Source organism: Cavia porcellus, unplaced genomic scaffold, assembly GCF_034190915.1.
Source record: "Cavia porcellus strain 051 isolate PalLab524CR breed Dunkin Hartley unplaced genomic scaffold, mCavPor4.1 scaffold_7, whole genome shotgun sequence".
Classification (NCBI taxonomy): domain Eukaryota; kingdom Metazoa; phylum Chordata; class Mammalia; order Rodentia; family Caviidae; genus Cavia; species Cavia porcellus.
In genome coordinates, this window is record NW_026947490.1 from 18,163,159 (window position 1) to 18,188,227 (window position 25,069).

Consider the following 25,069-nt stretch of genomic DNA (forward strand, 5'->3'; position numbering starts at 1 on the left):
ACATGATGCTGAGAAAATCTGTGGATCTGTGACCGGGAAGGGGAGGGCGTGAATCCCTACAGGGTGGGCTAGAGGGGCACTTGCGCTGCTGAGACCTGCTCCCCCTCCCCTGGGACCTGGAAAGCCCTCCACAACCAACCTGGCTGGCAAAGAAACTACATACAGTTGTCCTGGAAGATCTGCACAGAGGACCCAGTAGTGTAAGTTAAGGAGCTTGGATTGTGGCCATTTGGGAGGCCAGGTTGAGGCAACTTCAGGCTGTTTTTCTCTGTTTCATTTTCTGGCTCTGGGAGTGAGAGCCAGGGACATCACACTGAGATGTACAGCATCTGCCCATTTTTATTTTTACTTTTAGTTAGGGTCTCCTTCAATTGCTAAATGCCCGACCTGGTCTCAAACTTGGGGTCCTGTGGCCTCAACCTCTGCGAGTTCTAGGATTGCAAGCATGGGCCACACATCCACATTGCATTTTTTAACAGATTTAACCAAGTCTATTCTCTCTCTGTCTCTGTCTCTCTGTGTCTGAGTCTCTCTCTCTCTGTCTCTCTCTCTCTCTCTCTCTGTCTCTCTCTCTCTCTCTCTCTCTCTCTCTCTCTCTCTCTCTCTCTCTCTCTCTCTGTGTCTAATGAGGACATAGGAAAGCGGATCAGATAAGAAGAATGCAAGTAACACAGCATTTCACCATAAGACAACCCCTGATTAACAGTAACTACCATAATGTCTCTTTCTTTCAAATAGTTGAGCATAGCTTCATATACGATAGAATCAAGCATAACAAAACAATATAAAACAATTCAAAAGAATGAAAGCATTACAGGGCTTTCAGAACCCAAGTTTAGAAAACCAACAATGGCTACAATATGATCTCATTTTCCATAGGAAAATTGTTTGTACTATCACACATAATATCCAATAACATATAACAGGACAGTACCAAAGGCAAACGAAAAACAAAACCTTGGTAGGACTTCAGACTAAGATGATTCTAAGTCCACTCAGATGATTCTAATGTCTTCTTTTGTATGAAAGAGCTCTTTCTACTATCACAGATAATAAAATCAAACAACCTAGGATAAAACCACTCCAATGAATGAATGGAGACATGATAAGGTTTCAGAACAATGTAATGGGAATCAAGATTACTCTATGCTCTTATGTACTGTTACATTTTCTTAAACTCGGGAGAGTATAAGGTATTTATATGTATGAGTTTGATTTATTTTGCTTATCAGTATGGTTTCTAGTTGCATCCATGTTTTTCAAAATATTTCAATATTATCAGTTTTTTTAAAAAAATTTACTCAAAGAGAAATAAACCCAAACAGTAAAAGGGTATCAGTAATACAAAATTTCAAAAAAAATAAACCATAAGAAATCACTCACTAATAGATTACATATCGTCATCTTAGAAATAGTTGTTCAAGTTACAAAATAGAAGCCTACAAAGTGGCATTCAGTGAGACTGCAAACTGGTGTGTTCAATGATTCAACAAATACTTAGTAATATGATCATCTGTTTTACACATCTAAACACACTTGCATTTGCATCCTTTAGAGGACTTTCTTTTCCTCTCTTTTTAGCAATATCAATTTCACATTTTGGGTTTTATTGATCCCACAGTTCTTAGTACTTTTTTGGAAGAGAATAAAACCAATTGTGACAAAACAAAGAGAATCAGTCAAAACAAAGGATGGACATAGTATATGATGTAAAAACAGAGTACAAGGTAATCAACAATGGTTACTATAATGCCTCTTGCTACCATAAAATTATTGTCTATAGCATCAGGTATAAGAAAACTGAACAAAACAGTACAGAACAAAACTAATAAAACCGAAACATTGGAGACATTACGCGAATTCAAAGGAACCTAATAGTCAAACAAGAATGGATATCATAGTGAATCTTATTGCCTTAAAGTTGTTGCCTATACCCTCAAAGTTGATACTATCGAACAGAACAGAATAGAGTAAAATCAGTGAAAGCAGGATGGTGAGAACAATACAGGGATTCATTAAAGATAACAGGAAATCAAAATTATTACTATAATATATCCTGCTAATTGTTTTATTTTTTCCCTTAATTAAAAATAATAATTCACTTAATAAAGGAGGGAGATTGAGGTAAAAGAGGACATAACAACATATCAAGAAGTTCAGAACACAACTGTTTAAGCAACATAGTGTTTCACCACAAGATAACCCGACTTAAGGGGCTGGGGGTTTAGCTCAGTGGCATAAGCGCCTGCCTTGAAAGCAGGCAGTCATGAGTTCGATCCCTGGTACCGATAAAAAGGAAAAAGACAAAAAAAAAAAAAAAAAGATAACCCGACATAATAGTAGTTTCCGTACGGTTTCTTTCCTTGAAATATTTGATTATAACTTCGTACACTATAGTATCAAACATATCAAGACAGTGCGAAACCATTCAAGAGGCTTCAAGTATTACAGGGTATTTAGAACCAGCTAACACAAAAGAAACAATAGTTTCTATATTATCTCTTTGCCTATAAAAGATTTTGTTTATACTATCATATACAATAAACTCCAATAAGATTCAATGGAGACAGAAGCAAAACAGTCTGATGGGATTTTAAAACAAGATGATAGGAAATCACCTCGAGCTATTACAATGTCTTGTTTTCTTCAAAATGCCTGTACATACCATCACAGACAATACACTCAAACAGCCCACAATAAAAACATTACAGTTAAGGAGTGATGACTTTATAAGTCTTCAAAGCCGTATAATGGGGATTCATGATCACCACATACTTTTACGTATTTATCCCATTTCTTACACTAGGGAAACTATTCGGTATTCACACACGTGAGTTTGATTTGTTTCACTCAAGAGTATGTTCTCAAGCTGTTCCCATTTATTTATAAATATCTCAATGTGACTCTTCTTTATGGCTGAGTAGTGCTCAACTGGATAAAAAGAGTGGAGGAACCCAGAAAAAGAAGTGAAAACTTTAGTGAAGAATATAAAAAAAATCTAGAAAACATGAACCAGATTCAAAGAGATTATCAGGAAACTAAAACATCCATTGAAAGATGGCGATATTCCTTACCAAAAACTAAAGTCAGATTTTAAAAAGTTGAAGCTGGATTTGCACTGTGTGATCAGCGAAAGAAAAATCCCCTAAAAATAATAAGGAACCAAGAAGTAAGAGCACAAAGGCTGGAAGGCAGCACGTGGACCTATACCCTAAGAATTTCAAATAATCAGCAAAGAAGAAGGAGTAAAGAGAAAAGAAATACAAAAGCTATTCACTGAAAACATTAAGGAAAGCTTGCCAAGCATCAGAAAAGGAAATAATATTCAGATATATGAGGCATGCAGAACTCCAGCCAGCCAAAACAAAAACATATTTACACTCAGATATATAAAAGTCAAGATCCCAGAATTGATCACAACAACAGAATATTAAAAGCGGACAGAGAAAACAAACACAACACACATAAAGGAAATCTCATCAAAATCATGAAAGACTTCTTAACACAAAGTATCAAGTCAGAAAGAGCATAGCATGGAGCCACGTATTCCAAGCTCGGAAGGAAAATAACCTGCAAGCCACACGGATGTGCCCTGCAAAACTGTCTCTCAAATTTAATGGACATACAAGATGTTTCCATGACTCAAAGGAAATGTGGGAGTTGGTGACCACCAATCCACCCTACTAAATTACTGAAGGACATCCTAGACAGACAAAAACATCACCAGGATTCCTGCCAGAGTGACAGAAAGACCTCAATGAACGGGGCAGACAGCGGAATGAAGGAGAAAAGTAGACAAACAATGGCAGAGAAATAGCAAAGCAGAAATGTGGCAGAGAAAGTTGACTATAATCTCCAACATAGATGGCCTTGATACACTAACAAAAAGAAAAACAGGCAGAGTAGATCAGGAGATAGGGTCCATGGAGTTGCTCTAAGTAGGAAATATAATCTGCCTGGAAGAGGGTTAATGAACTGACAGTCAAAAAGTGAAAACAACGCTCTATTTGACTGGAAACCAGAGCGTAACAGGCACACCAGTTCCAGTGCCTGAAGAGAGGTTGGAAAGTCATGACACTTCTCTGCAGTGGAGACTTAAGCAGCTTAAATGATGGAAAACCTTGAGGCTTTTCAGCCTCAAGGTCAAAAGTTGAGAAGAAACGGATTAGAGGTGAAAGGTCCAACTCTGGCTCCTCTTTCTTTGACCCCATCACAGTCACATCCCAGTCTCCTTGATGAGACAGAGGAGTGGCAGAACAGTCAGTCTATCTGGGATGGAAGGTTGATTGGAAAGTGACAGATCATGGGCCAGTTACTTGGCAGTGGACGCTTTCTCTGATGTAAAACAACTAATGAGAAATTCCTGCTTCATAGGATATTCTCAGGGCCAGAAGGTAAGACAGAGCTAAAACCTTGATCCTGATTACAGACATTTAGAAATCCTCAGAGCGCTTGCCTGTTGGAAGGGAAGGCACCTTTCTGGATTACTACACAGTAATCACGTTGTAACATCTAAAAATGTTAAAATGAGATCCAACAACGTTGCTCAGTAACAGTCTTCATGATTAGCATACGCAAGACACCAGGTTCTATCGCTAACAGCTCATATGCTCCTAGACAGTCCAGCTAAGATCGCTCTGAATTGTACACTGCACACGCTCCTGCTAAAGGTCCTATGCAGTGATGCTGTGCTACTGCTCCGGCATTCATTTACACATGGTCACAGTTGTGAAACAAAATTGTACAGTATGACTGCAACAGTCATGCTCACGTACACGCATCTCGGTTATCTGCCCACCTCTTAAGGAAGCTGCGTCCTCTCAATGAGATTCACATTCAGCTGGACAATCCAGGTCCGAATACGGGACCATGCTGGCCATACATGAACATGTCCTACCCATAAAGACACCTTACATCACATCCCCAGTGTCACTCTGTTCCACACAAGCACCTCTGCCAACAGAAGATGTACCACGGAAATGATCCTGTTTGGCTCTCCTAAAAGCTGGCATGTTCTCCCATCTTTCATTTCACTCAGGACCAGAGGAGGCAGTGCCATTTCATTCCACCTGATACCTCACTATTGCTGTCTGCCTCTGCAGAGATTAGCTAACTCCTCTTTAAGGAAACAAGTGTCTTTCCTTGCAACACTTATCTGAAATATTCTCAGCAACCAGCATGAGCCGGGAGTGTAAGTTCTTCTGATTTGCACTTTCTTCAAAATGAGATTCCTTCCCAGCAAGATGGCACTACAGCAAGGGTGTCTTGCTTTCAATGAGAGCCTAGGCCTTTCCTGCCTGTTGCATGTAACTATTTTCTCAGGCAGTATTGGTAGGGGCCCTCTAGAACTGTTTGTCATTGTATGCAGAGAGAATCCATGCACGTGATATTCAATGCACTTAGGGGTGAGGGAGAATCAGGAATCTAAATTTCCCCATGCTGCTGATTTCCTTCCCAAGCGGAGTGTTCAGGGTACTGAAAAGATTGGAGGGGGAATACAAAACACTCGGAAACAGGCAACATTGACAGTGAGATGGCTATTTTATTGCCTTCTGTGAAATGACAAGTCCTCAAAGCTCTGCTGCAAAAAATGGAAATCAGTTGGGAACCATGCTTGAAAATGGAGGCTTGTGTCCAAAGTTGTGGGTGTCATGAGTCACTCTGCCCATCAGCACCATGCTCACTTCTTCACTGCAGGCAGCCTGGGGGGAGGTATATATCTAGACTGCTGGGATCATCTTCCCCAGGCAGATAATACATTTCTATAAGTTTATCTGTGTCATCAATGTCAAAATCTTCGACGTAGACGACGTGTCCCTGAGTTCCATCAGGTTGACTTTGGAATGACGAACCAAACACAGAGGCTCCGTGTCTTCTACTGATATCTTTCTCAAAACGCTCTGCTCGGTCACAGACATGGTCATCTGAAATGGAAGATATCGGTGAACAACTTGCAACAGGACTTTGTAGGACGTGCTCCTTCTTTTCTGAAGAGGTCTGCGTGGATGTTCCGGGCAAAGAAGCTAGCTTCATTTTTAGCTGATCTTTCTTCCGTTTGCTACGCTGGTTCTTAAACCAGATCTACAGGGAAGAGAGAAGCAGTTCAATAAATGGGTATGAACCCAAAGCTTTATTTTCCTGTTCCCTAGGATGTGAGGTTTTTGGGTCAGAAAGGTGATCTCCAATTGCTGTGGACTGATCTGAACAGGGGAAGTACTTTGTATCCTGTGCTGGTCTGGTTCCGGGAGGGTAAAGGGGTGGGGGGTATTGGGTTTTACTGGCAATGCGTAGAGTAGGAAGGGGCAAACTCTCAATGCCGGAGGGCTAAACAAAGGGTGCTGCGTGTAGTTCTGCATTAGTGGTTGCTCCAAATTTTGCAAGAATACATTGCAATGACTGAGAGCAAGGAATGGGAATGGAGCTTGGGTTGCTTCAGCTCCATGAAGGGATTTTGCCCTCACTACCTTGAGAAAGGCTAGGAAGACATCAGAATGAATTTGAATGTTCTGACTGAGCAGTATCTAGATATCTACCCGCTGTGTTTGTATAAAGACTCACTGGGTTTGGTGTTTCTCTTCTAAGGAATGGTATGGAGAGGAAGTCCACTTTAAGATGTGAAGCCTGATGAGAAGTAATTTGTACTCAGAACGTGGGCTTGGGAGGGACTAACTCCCAGCTCCAGGAAGTGCCTCAATTCTTGAGCACTAGGTTGCCCATTACAAGAGTGTGCTGCTAATCGGAAAACAACCCAAAGGGCAAGATCTCAGATCCAGATTCAAAGGGTCCCAGGCAGTGTGCTGTGGATCAGTTAAAATCTGGCCCTTGCACTTATTACTTGAGGAAGACAAGTCTTTTGGGTCAGCCTCAGTCTGCCTCCAAAAGTGAACATGGGTGAAGTGAAACTATGCCATATTTCACCGCTGTCCAAACGCACTGCACCTGGCAAAGTATGGGACTTGTATGCTGGTGGTTGAAAGCGTGTGGCTTTCTGGGTCAGGTGTACCACCTAGAGACACACACTCAGGTACTTACTTTTATCACCGTTTCATCAACATTGATTTTTGTAGCTAATTCTTTTGTAACATCGTGCCCTGGATGACTGTTCTTCTCAAAGGCACTCAGCAGTACTGAGCGTTGGGATGGGGTAAAGTCAGTTCGTGGCTTGCGCCTGTATTCTATCTTGTCTGCAGAGGGAAGAGACAAAGACTTGCATGAAAGCACTATCCACACGGAAAGGGCAAAAGCATGTGTTGTAATCATACCCAAATGTGCATTTCATGCTTGGCCCAAAGAGTTCACCCATGGAACCACATTCCTCTCTAGCTCCAGGTACCCTGTTTCTTAATGGGAGAGAATACAGCATTGGGGTAAGAGTAACAGTAGACTCAGGGTTTCACAATGCTCAAGCAGTACTTGAGACCCTGGTACACTCAGCATTCAGACTCAGAGGTGCTTTCAGACCCTAAAGAGCTGGCTACTGATTTGGTCATTTCTTCGTGGGATCTGTGTGGCTAGCAGCTAAGAAGCAGAATGCATGCTGATTCTCTCCTCTACTGGCTCTGTCATTTAGAGACCTGCTCCCCTCATCGTTTGCTTCTGTTTCTCTAGGGTAAAATGGTGCCACATAAATCGTAGACATTGCAAAGTTGTGAATTTCCAAAGAAGTAAGTTTAGTGTACAGTATTTGTGCAGAATAGGAGATTATACTATGGTTTCAAACATCTAATACCTTCTTACCCAGTAATACTTAATGTTATGGCAATCCATATTCCATGGTGTCTTCTATTTATAAGAGACTTTGTTTTCCCACATTGCTAAGCGGGCACACACAAACTCAAACCCACGCCTTCATGCATCCACACACACACTGCACCCAAACTGCCAACATGCTGCCTAATTCTCCGTCAGTGAACACAAATGATCCAATACATAGATTTTTTACAATCTTTTTAACAATTGGCATCGAAATCACAACCTCGCTCTGGCCAGGCAAGCGCTGGGCCACTGAGCTGAATCCCCAGGACCACAGAGTTTTACAAAAACATTTTTCCGTTCCTGTCTGACGAAAGAGGGCATTGTTGAAAATTTTGAAGCATGGTATTCAAGGAGTGACAGAGACAGAGATAGATAGAGTAAACTAGAGCTCGAGACAGAAAAAGGAAACTGAGCAGGAAAAGGAGGGTGGCAGCAGGATAAACTCTAAGTTTATTAAATAAATGGCCAGGGGTTTAGCTCAGTCACATAAGCGTCTGTCTGGCAAGTATGAGGTCCTCAGTTTGATCATGCTACCACACCACAAAAGAAAAAGCAAAAACAAACACTCCAACATTAAATTGTCAGTGTCATATTACTAGAATATATTGCACACATATATCTAGAATGCCTTGAAAATACAGAAAATCAGATGGGGCATGTATCCTGGGAAATGAGTACAAAATAGAAGATTTGGAAATGATATCAACCAAAGTACTGCAAATCTGCGCATAGTGGTTCACACCTGTAATCCCAGCCTGCCTGGGCCAAAACAGTGAATTCAAGGCCAACTTGGACTAAGCAGTAAGACCCTCCCTGCAAGGGGCCAGTGATTTAGCTGGGTGGCCCAAGGGCTCCTTTGGGAAACACAAGAATTGAACTTCCATCCCTGCTACAAAAAAAAAAAAAAAAAAAAAAAAAAAAAAAAAAAAAAAAACAGAAACAGAAACAGCAACAAAAGAACTCTATCCCTAATCACACGAGAAAAATCCAAAAGCAAACCAAACCAACAAGAAAACCGCTCAAAAATAAAAATTATTGGTGTATGTGGTAGCCCATTCTTCTAATTCGAACACTTAAGAGCCTGAGGCAGAAGGATCCGTGCGAGTTCCAGGTCTGTTGGGCTATGGAACCAAGTTAAGGGCAAGCCTATCTAGAGAGTGAGATCCTGACTCCAAAGAAACAAAGATTCTCCAAAGCAAAAATATACGTTTTAACCCATCTTATACATACAATGATCAATAATTTTGATTAGTTTGACAACTTCAAACTTTAAAATACATAGACTATAGAATTATACGGAAATAAACAAACCTGCAAGCAGGTATCTGCAACAAACCTAACATATCAACTTCCAATGTGTAGAGGGCGACAAAGATTATTCTACTCAGCCCCTGGAGAAAAAATTCATGGAGCCCGGGAACCACCACAAAGTCCTTGCATCTCTCCCAGGGTTCCCCCACTACCAGCCCCTCAGCTCCACCTTCCCAGAATGCCTCGACTTACCTGGTTTGCTGGACATGGCAGCTGCAAGACAGTGTTAGGGTATGACCAACTGTATCACCTGTGGCTCCTCAGTTTACTGGCCTGAAGCCTTGGGCTGCCTGGCTTAAATAGTGTGTTGAGGTAGCCACACCCCCTCCTTAATCCACCCTACACATTCCAGGCCCAATTTATCCATAATCCAAGTGAGTGTGTGTGTGTGTGTGTGTGTGTGTTTGTGTGTGTGTTTGTGTGTGTGTGTCTGTGTGTGTGTGTGTGTTTGTCTGTGTGTGTGTCTCTGTCTGTTGGTCACTCTGGATGTCTCCAAACCGAGGCCACTGATGGTGAACTTTTAAGATTGAAGTCTCCAACTGCAGTTTCAACCCCACTTATTCATGTCGAACCACTAACACTAGCATGACCCTGGAATGCTCTGCTGCTGGGGCAATGCTACTGTGACTTGGCTAGCCAGGGACAGAGAGCTTTGCAGGGCTCCTGTGTCCTGAGTGCCCCAATGTCACCACCACTGACCTAGGCTGGGTCTGCTGTTGTGCCAGGTGATGAAAGTGAAGGGTGATTGGAAACGGATTCCTAGCAGGGTGGTGCCGTGCACACCTATAATCTCAGCATATGAGAGGCTGAGGCAAGAGGATAGCCTACAGTTCAAGGCAAGCCTGAGCTATAAAACTATTATCTGTTTCAAACAATACAAAAAAAACAGGTGTACGAAACAAAGAGAGAAAGAAAGAAAGAAAGAAAGACACACAGACACACAGATAGAAAGAAAGAAAGAAAGAGACAAAGAAAGAAAGAAAGATAGAAAGAAAGAAAGAAACGAAGGAAGAAAGATACAAAAAACCAATCCAAAGCAAAAAATTCCTGACCTGATATAGTAGAGGAATCCTTAGGAAAATCAGGTACACAGAAAAGAGACAAAATGTACCAAACTTTCACTGGGGACAAATGAGTCAATCAACATGATGCTGAGAAAATCTGTGGATCTGTGACCGGGAAGGGGAGGGCGTGAAACCCTACAGGGTGGGCTAGAGGGGCACTTGCACTGGTGAGACATGCTCCCCCTCCCCTGGGACCTGGAAAGCCCTCCACAACCAACCTGGCTGGCAAAGAAACTACATACAGTTGTCCTGGAAGATCTGCACAGAGGACCCAGTAGTGTAAGTTAAGGAGCTTGGATTGTGGCCATTTGGGAGGCCAGGTTGAGGCAACTTCAGGCTGTTTTTCTCTGTTTCATTTTCTGGCTCTGGGAGTGAGAGCCAGGGACATCACACTGAGATGTACAGCATCTGCCCATTTTTATTTTTACTTTTAGTTAGGGTCTCCTTCAATTGCTAAATGCCCGACCTGGTCTCAAACTTGGGGTCCTGTGGCCTCAACCTCTGCGAGTTCTAGGATTGCAAGCATGGGCCACACATCCACATTGCATTTTTTAACAGATTTAACCAAGTCTATTCTCTCTCTGTCTCTGTCTCTCTCTCTGTGTCTGAGTTTGTCTCTCTCTGTCTCTCTCTCTCTCTCTCTCTCTCTCTCTGTCTCTGTCTCTGTCTCTCTCTCTCTCTCTGTCTCTCTCTCTCTCTCTCTTTCTCTCTCTGTCTAATGAGGACATAGCAAAGCGGATCAGATAAGAACAATGCAAGTAACACAGCATTTCACAATAAGACAACCCCTGATTAACAGTAACTACCATAATGTCTCTTTCTTTGAAATAGTTGAGCATAGCTTCATATACGATAGAATCAAGCATAACAAAACAATATAAAACAATTCAAAAGAATGAAAGCATTACAGGGCTTTCAGAACCCAATTTTAGAAAACCAACAATGGATACAATATTATCTCATTTTCCATAGGAAAATTGTTTGTACTATCACACATAATATCCAATAACATATAACAGGACAGTACCAAAGGCAAACAAAAAACAAAAACTTGGTAGGACTTCAGACTAAGATGATTCTAAGTCCACTCTGACGATTCTAATGTCTTCTTTTCTATGAAAGAGCTCTTTCTACTATCACAGATAATAAAATCAAACAACCTAGGATAAAACCACTCCAATGAATCAATGGAGACATGATAAGGTTTCAGAACAGTGTAATGGGAATCAAGATTACTCTATGCTCTTATGTACTGTCACATTTTCTTAAACTCGGGAGAGTATAATGTATTTATAAGTGTGAGTTTGATTTATTTCGCTTATCAGTATGGTTTCTAGTTGCATCCATGTTTTTCAAAATATTTCAATATTGTCAGTTTTTTTTAAAAAATTTACTCAAAGAGAAATAAACCCAAACAGTAAAAGGGTATCAGTAATACAAAATTTCAAAAAAAATAAACCATAAGAAATCACTCACTAATAGATTACATATCGTCATCTTAGAAATAGTTGTTCAAGTTACAAAATAGAAGCCTACAAAGTGGCATTCAGTGAGACTGCAAACTGGTGTGTTCAATGATTCAACAAATACTTAGTAATATGATCATCTGTTTTACACATCTAAACACACTTGCATTTGCATCCTTTAGAGGACTTTCTTTTCCTCTCTTTTTAGCAATATCAATTTCACATTTTGGGTTTTATTGATCCCTCAGTTCTTAGTACTTTTTTGGAAGAGAATAAAACCAATTGTGACAAAACAAAGAGAATCAGTCAAAACAAAGGATGGACATAGTATATGATCTAAAAACAGAATACAAGGTAATCAACAATGGTTACTATAATGCCTCTTGCTACCATAAAATTATTGTCTATAGCATCAGGTATAAGAAACCTGAACAAAACAGTACAGAACAAAACTAATAAAACGGAAACATTGGAGACATTACGCGAATTCAAAGGAACCTAATAGTCAAACAAGAATGGATATCATAGTGAATCTTATTGCCTTAAAGTAGTTGCCTATACCCTCAAAGTTGATACTATCGAACAGAACAGAATAGAGTAAAATCAGTGAAAGCAGGATGGTGAGAACAATACAGGGATTCATTAAAGATAACAGGAAATCAAAATTATTACTATAATATATCCTGCTAATTGTTTTATTTTTTCCCTTAATTAAAAATAATAATTCACTTAATAAAGGAGGGAGATTGAGGTAAAAGAGGACATAACAACATATCAAGAAGTTCAGAACACAACTGTTTAAGCAACATAGTGTTTCACCACAAGATAACCCGACTTAAGGGGCTGGGGGTTTAGCTCAGTGGCATAAGCGCCTGCCTTGAAAGCAGGCAGTCATGAGTTCGATCCCTGGTACCGATAAAAAGGAAAAAGACAAAAAAAAAAAAAAAAGATAACCCGACATAATAGTAGTTTCCGTACGGTTTCTTTCCTTGAAATATTTGATTATAACTTCGTACACTATAGTATCAAACATATCAAGACAGTGCGAAACCATTCAAGAGGCTTCAAGTATTACAGGGTATTTAGAACCAGCTAACACAAAAGAAACAATAGTTTCTATATTATCTCTTTGCCTATAAAAGATTTTGTTTATACTATCATATACAATAAACTCCAATAAGATTCAATGGAGACAGAAGCAAAACAGTCTGATGGGATTTTAAAACAAGATGATAGGAAATCACCTCGAGCTATTACAATGTCTTGTTTTCTTCAAAATGCCTGTACATACCATCACAGACAATACACTCAAACAGCCCACAATAAAAACATTACAGTTAAGGAGTGATGACTTTATAAGTCTTCAAAGCCGTATAATGGGGATTCATGATCACCACATACTTTTACGTATTTATCCCATTTCTTACACTAGGGAAACTATTCGGTATTCACACACGTGAGTTTGATTTGTTTCACTCAAGAGTATGTTCTCAAGCTGTTCCCATTTATTTATAAATATCTCAATGTGATTCTTCTTTATGGCTGAGTAGTGCTCAACTGGATAAAAAGAGTGGAGGAACCCAGAAAAAGAAGTGAAAACTTTAGTGAAGAATATAAAAAAAATCTAGAAAACATGAACCAGATTCAAAGAGATTATCAGGAAACTAAAACATCCATTGAAAGATGGCGATATTCCTTACCAAAAACTAAAGTCAGATTTTAAAAAGTTGAAGCTGGATTTGCACTGTGTGATCAGCGAAAGAAAAATCCCCTAAAAATAATAAGGAACCAAGAAGTAAGAGCACAAAGGCTGGAAGGCAGCACGTGGACCTATACCCTAAGAATTTCAAATAATCAGCAAAGAAGAAGGAGTAAAGAGAAAAGAAATACAAAAGCTATTCACTGAAAACATTAAGGAAAGCTTGCCAAGCATCAGAAAAGGAAATAATATTCAGATATATGAGGCATGCAGAACTCCAGCCAGCCAAAACAAAAACATATTTACACTCAGATATATAAAAGTCAAGATCCCAGAATTGATCACAACAACAGAATATTAAAAGCGGACAGAGAAAACAAACACAACACACATAAAGGAAATCTCATCAAAATCATGAAAGACTTCTTAACACAAAGTATCAAGTCAGAAAGAGCATAGCATGGAGCCACGTATTCCAAGCTCGGAAGGAAAATAACCTGCAAGCCACACGGATGTGCCCTGCAAAACTGTCTCTCAAATTTAATGGACATACAAGATGTTTCCATGACTCAAAGGAAATGTGGGAGTTGGTGACCACCAATCCACCCTACTAAATTACTGAAGGACATCCTAGACAGACAAAAACATCACCAGGATTCCTGCCAGAGTGACAGAAAGACCTCAATGAACGGGGCAGACAGCGGAATGAAGGAGAAAAGTAGACAAACAATGGCAGAGAAATAGCAAAGCAGAAATGTGGCAGAGAAAGTTGACTATAATCTCCAACATAGATGGCCTTGATACACTAACAAAAAGAAAAACAGGCAGAGTAGATCAGGAGATAGGGTCCATGGAGTTGCTCTAAGTAGGAAATATAATCTGCCTGGAAGAGGGTTAATGAACTGACAGTCAAAAAGTGAAAACAACGCTCTATTTGACTGGAAACCAGAGCGTAACAGGCACACCAGTTCCAGTGCCTGAAGAGAGGTTGGAAAGTCATGACACTTCTCTGCAGTGGAGACTTAAGCAGCTTAAATGATGGAAAACCTTGAGGCTTTTCAGCCTCAAGGTCAAAAGTTGAGAAGAAACGGATTAGAGGTGAAAGGTCCAACTTTGGCTCCTCTTTCTTTGACCCCATCACAGTCACATCCCAGTCTCCTTGATGAGACAGAGGAGTGGCAGAACAGTCAGTCTATCTGGGATGGAAGGTTGATTGTAAAGTGACAGATCATGGACCAGTTACTTGGCAGTGGACGCTTTCTCTGATGTAAAACAACTAATGAGAAATTCCTACTTCATAGGATATTCTCAGGGCCAGAAGGTAAGACAGAGCTAAAACCTTGATCCTGATTACAGACATTTAGAAATCCTCAGAGCGCTTGCCTGTTGGAAGGGAAGGCACCTTTCTGGATTACTACACAGTAATCACGTTGTAACATCTAAAAATGTTAAAATGAGATCCAACAACGTTGCTCAGTAACAGTCTTCATGATTAGCATACGCAAGACACCAGGTTCTATCGCTAACAGCTCATATGCTCCTAGACAGTCCAGCTAAGATCGCTCTGAATTGTACACTGCACACGCTCCTGCTAAAGGTCCTATGCAGTGATGCTGTGCTACTGCTCCGGCATTCATTTACACATGGTCACAGTTGTGAAACAAAATTGTACAGTATGACTGCAACAGTCATGCTCACGTACACGCATCTCGGTTATCTGCCCACCTCCTAAGGAAGCTGCGTCCTCTCAATGAGATTCACATTCAGCTGGACAATCCAGGTCCGAATACGGGACCATGCTGGCCATACATGAACATGTCCTACCCATAAAGACACCTTACATCACATCCCTAGTGTCACTCTGTTCCACACAAGCACCTCTGCCAACAGAAGATGTACCATGGAAATGATCCTGTTTGGCTCTCCTAAAAGCTGGCATGTTCTCCCATCTTTCATTTCACTCAGGACCAGAGGAGGCAGTGCCATTTCATTCCACCTGATACCTCACTATTGCTGTCTGCCTCTGCAGAGATTAGCTAACTCCTCTTTAAGGAAACAAGTGTCTTTCCTTGCAACACTTATCTGAAATATTCTCAGCAACCAGCATGAGCCGGGAGTGTAAGTTCTTCTGATTTGCACTTTCTTCAAAATGAGATTCCTTCCCAGCAAGATGGCACTACAGCAAGGGTGTCTTGCTTTCAATGAGAGCCTAGGCCTTTCCTGCCTGTTGCATGTAACTATTTTCTCAGGCAGTATTGGTAGGGGCCCTCTAGAACTGTTTGTCATTGTATGCAGAGAGAATCCATGCACGTGATATTCAATGCACTTAGGGGTGAGGGAGAATCAGGAATCTAAATTTCCCCATGCTGCTGATTTCCTTCCCAAGCGGAGTGTTCAGGGTACTGAAAAGATTGGAGGGGGAATACAAAACACTCGGAAACAGGCAACATTGACAGTGAGATGGCTATTTTATTGCCTTCTGTGAAATGACAAGTCCTCAAAGCTCTGCTGCAAAAAATGGAAATCAGTTGGGAACCATGCTTGAAAATGGAGGCTTGTGTCCAAAGTTGTGGGTGTCATGAGTCACTCTGCCCATCAGCACCATGCTCACTTCTTCACTGCAGGCAGCCTGGGGGGAGGTATATATCTAGACTGCTGGGATCATCTTCCCCAGGCAGATAATACATTTCTATAAGTTTATCTGTGTCATCAATGTCAAAATCTTCGACGTAGACGACGTGTCCCTGAGTTCCATCAGGTTGACTTTGGAATGACGAACCAAACACAGAGGCTCCGTGTCTTCTACTGATATCTTTCTCAAAACGCTCTGCTCGGTCACAGACATGGTCATCTGAAATGGAAGATATCGGTGAACAACTTGCAACAGGACTTTGTAGGACGTGCTCCTTCTTTTCTGAAGAGGTCTGCGTGGATGTTCCGGGCAAAGAAGCTAGCTTCAGTTTTAGCTGATCTTTCTTCCCTTTGCTACGCTGGTTCTTAAACCAGATCTACAGGGAAGAGAGAAGCAGTTCAATAAATGGGTATGAACCCAAAGCTTTATTTTCCTGTTCCCTAGGATGTGAGGTTTTTGGGTCAGAAAGGTGATCTCCAATTGCTGTGGACTGATCTGAACAGGGGAAGTACTTTGTATCCTGTGCTGGTCTGGTTCCGGGAGGGTAAAGGGGTGGGGGGTATTGGGTTTTACTGGCAATGCGTAGAGTAGGAAGGGGCAAACTCTCAATGCCGGAGGGCTAAACAAAGGGTGCTGCGTGTAGTTCTGCATTAGTGGTTGCTCCAAATTTTGCAAGAATACATTGCAATGACTGAGAGCAAGGAATGGGAATGGAGCTTGGGTTGCTTCAGCTCCATGAAGGGATTTTGCCCTCACTACCTTGAGAAAGGCTAGGAAGACATCAGAATGAATTTGAATGTTCTGACTGAGCAGTATCTAGATATCTACCCGCTGTGTTTGTATAAAGACTCACTGGGTTTGGTGTTTCTCTTCTAAGGAATGGTATGGAGAGGAAGTCCACTTTAAGATGTGAAGCCTGATGAGAAGTAATTTGTACTCAGAACGTGGGCTTGGGAGGGACTAACTCCCAGCTCCAGGAAGTGCCTCAATTCTTGAGCACTAGGTTGCCCATTACAAGAGTGTGCTGCTAATCGGAAAACAACCCAAAGGGCAAGATCTCAGATCCAGATTCAAAGGGTCCCAGGCAGTGTGCTGTGGATCAGTTAAAATCTGGCCCTTGCACTTATTACTTGAGGAAGACAAGTCTTTTGGGTCAGCCTCAGTCTGCCTCCAAAAGTGAACATGGGTGAAGTGAAACTATGCCATATTTCACCGCTGTCCAAACGCACTGCACCTGGCAAAGTATGGGACTTGTATGCTGGTGGTTGAAAGCGTGTGGCTTTCTGGGTCAGGTGTACCACCTAGAGACACACACTCAGGTACTTACTTTTATCACCGTTTCATCAACATTGATTTTTGTAGCTAATTCTTTTGTAACATCGTGCCCTGGATGATTGTTCTTCTCAAAGGCACTCAGCAGTACTGAGCGTTGGGATGGGGTAAAGTCAGTTCGTGGCTTGCGCCTGTATTCTATCTTGTCTGCGGAGGGAAGAGACAAATACTTGCATGAAAGCACTATCCACACGGAAAGGGCAAAAGCATGTGTTATAATCATACCCAAATGTGCATTTCATGCTTGGCCCAAAGAGTTCACCCATGGAACCACATTCCTCTCTAGCTCCAGGTACCCTGTTTCTTAATGGGAGAGAATACAGCATTGGGGTAAGAGTAACAGTAGACTCAGGGTTTCACAATGCTCAAGCAGTACTTGAGACCCTGGTACACTCAGCATTCAGACTCAGAGGTGCTTTCAGACCCTAAAGAGCTGGCTACTGATTTGGTCATTTCTTCGTGGGATCTGTGTGGCTAGCAGCTAAGAAGCAGAATGCATGCTGATTCTCTCCTCTACTGGCTCTGTCATTTAGAGACCTGCTCCCCTCATCGTTTGCTTCTGTTTCTCTAGGGTAAAATGGTGCCACATAAATCGTAGACATTGCAAAGTTGTGAATTTCCAAAGAAGTAAGTTTAGTGTACAGTATTTGTGCAGAATAGGAGATTATACTATGGTTTCAAACATCTAATACCTTCTTACCCAGTAGTACTTAATGTTATGGCAATCCATATTCCATGGTCTCTTCTATTTATAAGAGACTTTGTTTTCCCACATTGCTAAGCGGGCACACACAAACTCAAACCCACGCCTTCATGCATCCACACACACACTGCACCCAAACTGCCAACATGCTGCCTAATTCTCCGTCAGTGAACACAAATGATCCAATACATAGATTTTTTACAATCTTTTTAACAATTGGCATCGAAATCACAACCTCGCTCTGGCCAGGCAAGCACTGGGCCACTGAGCTGAATCCCCAGGACCACAGAGTTTTACAAAAACATTTTTCCGTTCCTGTCTGACGAAAGAGGGCATTGTTGAAAATTTTGAAGCATGGTATTCAAGGAGTGACAGAGACAGAGATAGATAGAGCAAACTAGAGCTCGAGACAGAAAAAGTAAAACTGAGCAGGAAAAGGAGGGTGGCAGCAGGATAAACTCTAAGTTTATTAAATAAATGGCCAGGGGTTTAGCTCAGTCACATAAGCGTCTGTCTGGCAAGTATGAGGTCCTCAGTTTGATCACGCTACCACACCACAAAAGAAAAAGCAAAAACAAACACTCCAACATTAAATTGTCAGTGTCATATTACTAGAATATATTGCACACATATATCTAGAATGCCTTGAAAATACAGAAAATCAGATGGGGCATGTATCCTTGGAAATGAGTACAAAATAGAAGATTTGGAAATGATATCAACCAAAGTACTGCAAATCTGCGCATAGTGGTGCACACCTGTAATCCCAGCCTGCCTGGGCCAAAACAGTGAATTCAAGGCCAACTTGGACTAAGCAGTAAGACCCTCCCTCCAAGGGGCCAGTGATTTAGCTGGGTGGCCCAAGGGCTCCTTTGGGAAACACAAGAATTGAACTTCCATCCCTGCTACAAAAAAAAAAAAAAAAAAAAAAAAAAAAAAAAAAAAAAAAAACAGAAACAGCAACAAAAGAACTCTATCCCTAATCACACGAGAAAAATCCAAAAGCAAACCAAACCAACAAGAAAACCCCTCAAAAATAAAAATTATTGGTGTATGTGGTAGCCCATTCTTCTAATTCGAACACTTAAGAGCCTGAGGCAGAAGGATCCGTGCGAGTTCCAGGTCTGCTGGGCTATGGAACCAAGTTAAGGGCAAGCCTATCTAGAGAGTGAGATCCTGACTCCAAAGAAACAAAGATTCTCCAAAGCAAAAATATATGTTTTAACAAGTCTTATAAATACAATGCTCAATAACGTTGATTAGTTTGACAACTTCAAACTTTAAAATACATAGACTATAGAATTATACGGAAATAAACAAACCTGCAAGCAGGTATCTGCAACAAACCTAACATATCAACTTCCAATGTGTAGAGGGCGACAAAGATTATTCTACTCAGCCCCTGGAGAAAAAATTCATGGAGCCCAGGAACCACCACAAAGTCCTTGCATCTCTCCCAGGGTTCCCCCACTCTCAGCCCCTCAGCTCCACCTTCCCAGAATGCCTCGACTTACCTGGTTTCCAGGACATGGCAGCTGCAAGACAGTGCTAGCGCATGACCAACTGTACCACCTATGGCTCCTCAGTTTACCTGCCTGAAGCCTTGGGCTGCCTGGCTTAAATAGTGTGTTGAGGTAGCCACACCCCCTCCTTAATCCACCCTACACATTCCAGGCCCAATTTATCCATAATCCATGTGAGAGTGTGTGTGTGTGTGTGTGTGTGTGTGTGTGTGTGTGTGTGTTTGTGTGTGTGTGTCTGTGCGTGTGTGTGTGTTTGTTTGTCTGTGTGTGTGTCTCTGTCTGTTGGTCACTCTGGATGTCTCCAAACCGAGGCCACTGATGGTGAACTTTTAAGATTGAAGTCTCCAACTGCAGTTTCAACCCCACTTATTTATGTCGAACCACTAACACTAGCATGACCCTGGAATGCTCTGCTGCTGGGGCAATGCTACTGTGACTTGGCTAGCCAGGGACAGAGAGCTTTGCAGGGCTCCTGTGTCCTGAGTGCCCCAAGGTCACCACCACTGACCTAGGCTGGGTCTGCTGTTGTGCCAGGTGATGAAAGTGAAGGGTGATTGGAAACGGATTCCTAGCAGGGTGGTGCCGTGCACACCTATAATCTCAGCATATGAGAGGCTGAGGCAAGAGGATAGCCTACAGTTCGAGGCAAGCCTGAGCTACAAAACTATTATCTGTTTCAAACAATACAAAAAAACAGGTGTACGAAACAAAGAGAGAAAGAAAGAAAGAAAGAAAGACACACAGGCACACAGATAGAAAGAAAGAAAGAAAGAAAGAGACAAAGAAAGAAAGTTAGAAAGAAAGAAAGAAACGAAGGACGAAAGATACAAAAAACCAATCCAAAGCAAAAAATTCCTGACCTGATATAGTAGAGGAATCCTTAGGAAAATCAGGTACACAAAAAAGAGACAAAATGTACCAAACTTTCACTGGGGACAAATGAGTCAATCAACATGATGCTGAGAAAATCTGTGGATCTGTGACCGGGAAGGGGAGGGCGTGAAACCCTACAGGGTGGGCTAGAGGGGCACTTGCGCTGCTGAGACCTGCTCCCCCTCCCCTGGGACCTGGAAAGCCCTCCACAACCAACCTGGCTGGCAAAGAAACTACATACTGTTGTCCTGGAAGATCTGCACAGAGGACCCAGTAGTGTAAGTTAAGGAGCTTGGATTGTGGCCATTTGGGAGGCCAGGTTGAGGCAACTTCAGGCTGTTTTTCTCTGTTTCATTTTCTGGCTCTGGGAGTGAAAGCCAGGGACATCACACTGAGATGTACAGCATCTGCCCATTTTTATTTTTACTTTTAGTTAGGGTCTCCTTCAATTGCTAAATGCCCGACCTGGTCTCAAACTTGGGGTCCTGTGGCCTCAACCTCTGCGAGTTCTAGGATTGCAAGCATGGGCCACACATCCACATTGCATTTTTTAACAGATTTAACCAAGTCTATTCTCTCTCTGTCTCTGTCTCTCTCTCTGTGTCTGAGTTTGTCTCTCTCTGTCTCTCTCTCTCTCTCTCTCTCTCTGTCTCTGTCTCTGTCTCTCTCTCTCTGTCTCTCTCTCTCTCTCTCTTTCTCTCTCTGTCTAATGAGGACATAGCAAAGCAGATCAGATAAGAACAATGCAAGTAACACAGCATTTCACAATAAGACAACCCCTGATTAACAGTAACTACCATAATGTCTCTTTCTTTGAAATAGTTGAGCATAGCTTCATATACGATAGAATCAAGCATAACAAAACAATATAAAACAATTCAAAAGAATGAAAGCATTACAGGGCTTTCAGAACCCAATTTTAGAAAACCAACAATGGATACAATATTATCTCATTTTCCATAGGAAAATTGTTTGTACTATCACACATAATATCCAATAACATATAACAGGACAGTACCAAAGGCAAACGAAAAACGAAAACTTGGTAGGACTTCAGACTAAGATGATTCTAAGTCCACTCTGACGATTCTAATGTCTTCTTTTCTATGAAAGAGCTCTTTCTACTATCACAGATAATAAAATCAAACAACCTAGGATAAAACCACTCCAATGAATCAATGGAGACATGATAAGGTTTCAGAACAGTGTAATGGGAATCAAGATTACTCTATGCTCTTATGTACTGTTACATTTTCTTAAACTCGGGAGAGTATAAGGTATTTATAAGTGTGAGTTTGATTTATTTCGCTTATCAGTATGGTTTCTAGTTGCATCCATGTTTTTCAAAATATTTCAATATTATCAGTTTTTTTAAAAAAATTTACTCAAAGAGAAATAAACCCAAACAGTAAAAGGGTATCAGTAATACAAAATTTCAAAAAAATAAACCATAAGAAATCACTCACTAATAGATTACATATCGTCATCTTAGAAATAGTTGTTCAAGTTACAAAATAGAAGCCTACAAAGTGGCATTCAGTGAGACTGCAAACTGGTATGTTCAATGATTCAACAAATACTTAGTAATATGATCATCTGTTTTACACATCTAAACACACTTGCATTTGCATCCTTTAGAGGACTTTCTTTTCCTCTCTTTTTAGCAATATCAATTTCACATTTTGGGTTTTATTGATCCCTCAGTTCGTAGTACTTTTTTGGAAGAGAATAAAACCAATTGTGACAAAACAAAGAGAATCAGTCAAAACAAAGGATGGACATAGTATATGATCTAAAAACAGAATACAAGGTAATCAACAATGGTTACTATAATGCCTCTTGCTACCATAAAATTATTGTCTATAGCATCAGGTATAAGAAACCTGAACAAAACAGTACAGAACAAAACTAATAAAACGGAAACATTGGAGACATTACGCGAATTCAAAGGAACCTAATAGTCAAACAAGAATGGATATCATAGTGAATCTTATTGCCTTAAAGTAGTTGCCTATACCCTCAAAGTTGATACTATCGAACAGAACAGAATAGAGTAAAATCAGTGAAAGCAGGATGGTGAGAACAATGCAGGGATTCATTAAAGATAACAGGAAATCAAAATTATTACTATAATAAATCCTGCTAATTGTTTTATTTATCCCTTAATTAAAAATAATAATTCACTTAATAAAGGAGGGAGATTGGGGTAAAAGAGGACATAACAACATATCAAGAAGTTCAGAACACAACTGTTTAAGCAACATAGTGTTTCACCACAAGATAACCCGACTTAAGGGGCTGGGGGTTTAGCTCAGTGGCATAAGCGCCTGCCTTGAAAGCAGGCAGTCATGAGTTCGATCCCTGGTACCGATAAAAAGGAAAAAGACAAAAAAAAAAAAAAAAAGATAACCCGACATAATAGTAGTTACCGTACGGTTTCTTTCCTTGAAATATTTGATTATAACTTCGTACACTATAGTATCAAACATATCAAGACAGTGCGAAACCATTCAAGAGGCTTCAAGTATTACAGGGTATTTAGAACCAGCTAACACAAAAGAAACAATAGTTTCTATATTATCTCTTTGCCTATAAAAGATTTTGTTTATACTATCATATACAATAAACTCCAATAAGATTCAATGGAGACAGAAGCAAAACAGTCTGATGGGATTTTAAAACAAGATGATAGGAAATCACCTCGAGCTATTACAATGTCTTGTTTTCTTCAAAATGCCTGTACACACCATCACAGACAATACACTCAAACAGCCCACAATAAAAACATTACAGTTAAGGAGTGATGACTTTATAAGTCTTCAAAGCCGTATAATGGGGATTCATGATCACCACATACTTTTACGTATTTATCCCATTTCTTACACTAGGGAAACTATTCGGTATTCACACACGTGAGTTTGATTTGTTTCACTCAAGAGTATGTTCTCAAGCTGTTCCCATTTATTTATAAATATCTCAATGTGATTCTTCTTTATGGCTGAGTAGTGCTCAACTGGATAAAAAGAGTGGAGGAACCCAGAAAAAGAAGTGAAAACTTTAGTGAAGAATATAAAAAAAATCTAGAAAACATGAACCAGATTCAAAGAGATTATCAGGAAACTAAAACATCCATTGAAAGATGGCGATATTCCTTACCAAAAACTAAAGTCAGATTTTAAAAAGTTGAAGCTGGATTTGCACTGTGTGATCAGCGAAAGAAAAATCCCCTAAAAATAATAAGGAACCAAGAAGTAAGAGCACAAAGGCTGGAAGGCAGCACGTGGACCTATACCCTAAGAATTTCAAATAATCAGCAAAGAAGAAGGAGTAAAGAGAAAAGAAATACAAAAGCTATTCACTGAAAACATTAAGGAAAGCTTGCCAAGCATCAGAAAAGGAAATAATATTCAGATATATGAGGCATGCAGAACTCCAGCCAGCCAAAACAAAAACATATTTACACTCAGATATATAAAAGTCAAGATCCCAGAATTGATCACAACAACAGAATATTAAAAGCGGACAGAGAAAACAAACACAACACACATAAAGGAAATCTCATCAAAATCATGAAAGACTTCTTAACACAAAGTATCAAGTCAGAAAGAGCATAGAATGGAGCCACGTATTCCAAGCTCGGAAGGAAAATAACCTGCAAGCCACACGGATGTGCCCTGCAAAACTGTCTCTCAAATTTAATGGACATACAAGATGTTTCCATGACTCAAAGGAAATGTGGGAGTTGGTGACCACCAATCCACCCTACTAAATTACTGAAGGACATCCTAGACAGACAAAAACATCACCAGGATTCCTGCAAGAGTGACAAAAAGACCTCAATGAACGGGGCAGACAGCGGAATGAAGGAGAAAAGTAGACAACCAATGGCAGAGAAATAGCAAAGCAGAAATGTGGCAGAGAAAGTTGACTATAATCTCCAACATAGATGGCCTTGATACACTAACAAAAAGAAAAACAGGCAGAGTAGATCAGGAGATAGGGTCCATGGAGTTGCTCTAAGTAGGAAATATAATCTGCCTGGAAGAGGGTTAATGAACTGACAGTCAAAAAGTGAAAACAACGCTCTATTTGACTGGAAACCAGAGCGTAACAGGCACACCAGTTCCAGTGCCTGAAGAGAGGTTGGAAAGTCATGACACTTCTCTGCAGTGGAGACTTAAGCAGCTTAAATGATGGAAAACCTTGAGGCTTTTCAGCCTCAAGGTCAAAAGTTGAGAAGAAACGGATTAGAGGTGAAAGGTCCAACTCTGGCTCCTCTTTCTTTGACCCCATCACAGTCACATCCCAGTCTCCTTGATGAGACAGAGGAGTGGCAGAACAGTCAGTCTATCTGGGATGGAAGGTTGATTGTAAAGTGACAGATCATGGACCAGTTACTTGGCAGTGGACGCTTTCTCTGATGTAAAACAACTAATGAGAAATTCCTGCTTCATAGGATATTCTCAGGGCCAGAAGGTAAGACAGAGCTAAAACCTTGATCCTGATTACAGACATTTAGAAATCCTCAGAGCGCTTCCCTGTTGGAAGGGAAGGCACCTTTCTGGATTACTACACAGTAATCACGTTGTAACATCTAAAAATGTTAAAATGAGATCCAACAACGTTGCTCAGTAACAGTCTTCATGATTAGCATACGCAAGACACCAGGTTCTATCGCTAACAGCTCATATGCTCCTAGACAGTCCAGCTA

General features: G+C 40.8%; 2 protein-coding genes across 2 annotated transcripts; both read right to left on the reverse strand.

Annotated features, from left to right (window-relative positions):
• Window positions 1–5,688: 5,688 nt before the first annotated feature.
• Window positions 5,689–9,274, reverse strand: LOC134476791 (paired-like homeodomain transcription factor LEUTX). The gene is made up of 3 exons (XM_063252448.1): window positions 9,259–9,274; window positions 7,033–7,184; window positions 5,689–6,081 (listed from the first exon to the last, which is right to left on the reverse strand). Exons 1-3 carry the CDS (start codon window positions 9,272–9,274, stop codon window positions 5,689–5,691), a joined length of 561 nt encoding a protein of 186 aa, XP_063108518.1.
• Window positions 9,275–15,910: 6,636 nt separating this feature from the next.
• On the reverse strand, window positions 15,911–19,492 carry LOC134476792 (paired-like homeodomain transcription factor LEUTX). Its single transcript, XM_063252449.1, has 3 exons — window positions 19,477–19,492; window positions 17,255–17,406; window positions 15,911–16,303 (listed from the first exon to the last, which is right to left on the reverse strand). The coding sequence occupies exons 1-3, from the start codon at window positions 19,490–19,492 to the stop codon at window positions 15,911–15,913; spliced, it is 561 nt and encodes a 186-aa protein (XP_063108519.1).
• Between the last annotated feature and the right edge of the window lie 5,577 nt (window positions 19,493–25,069).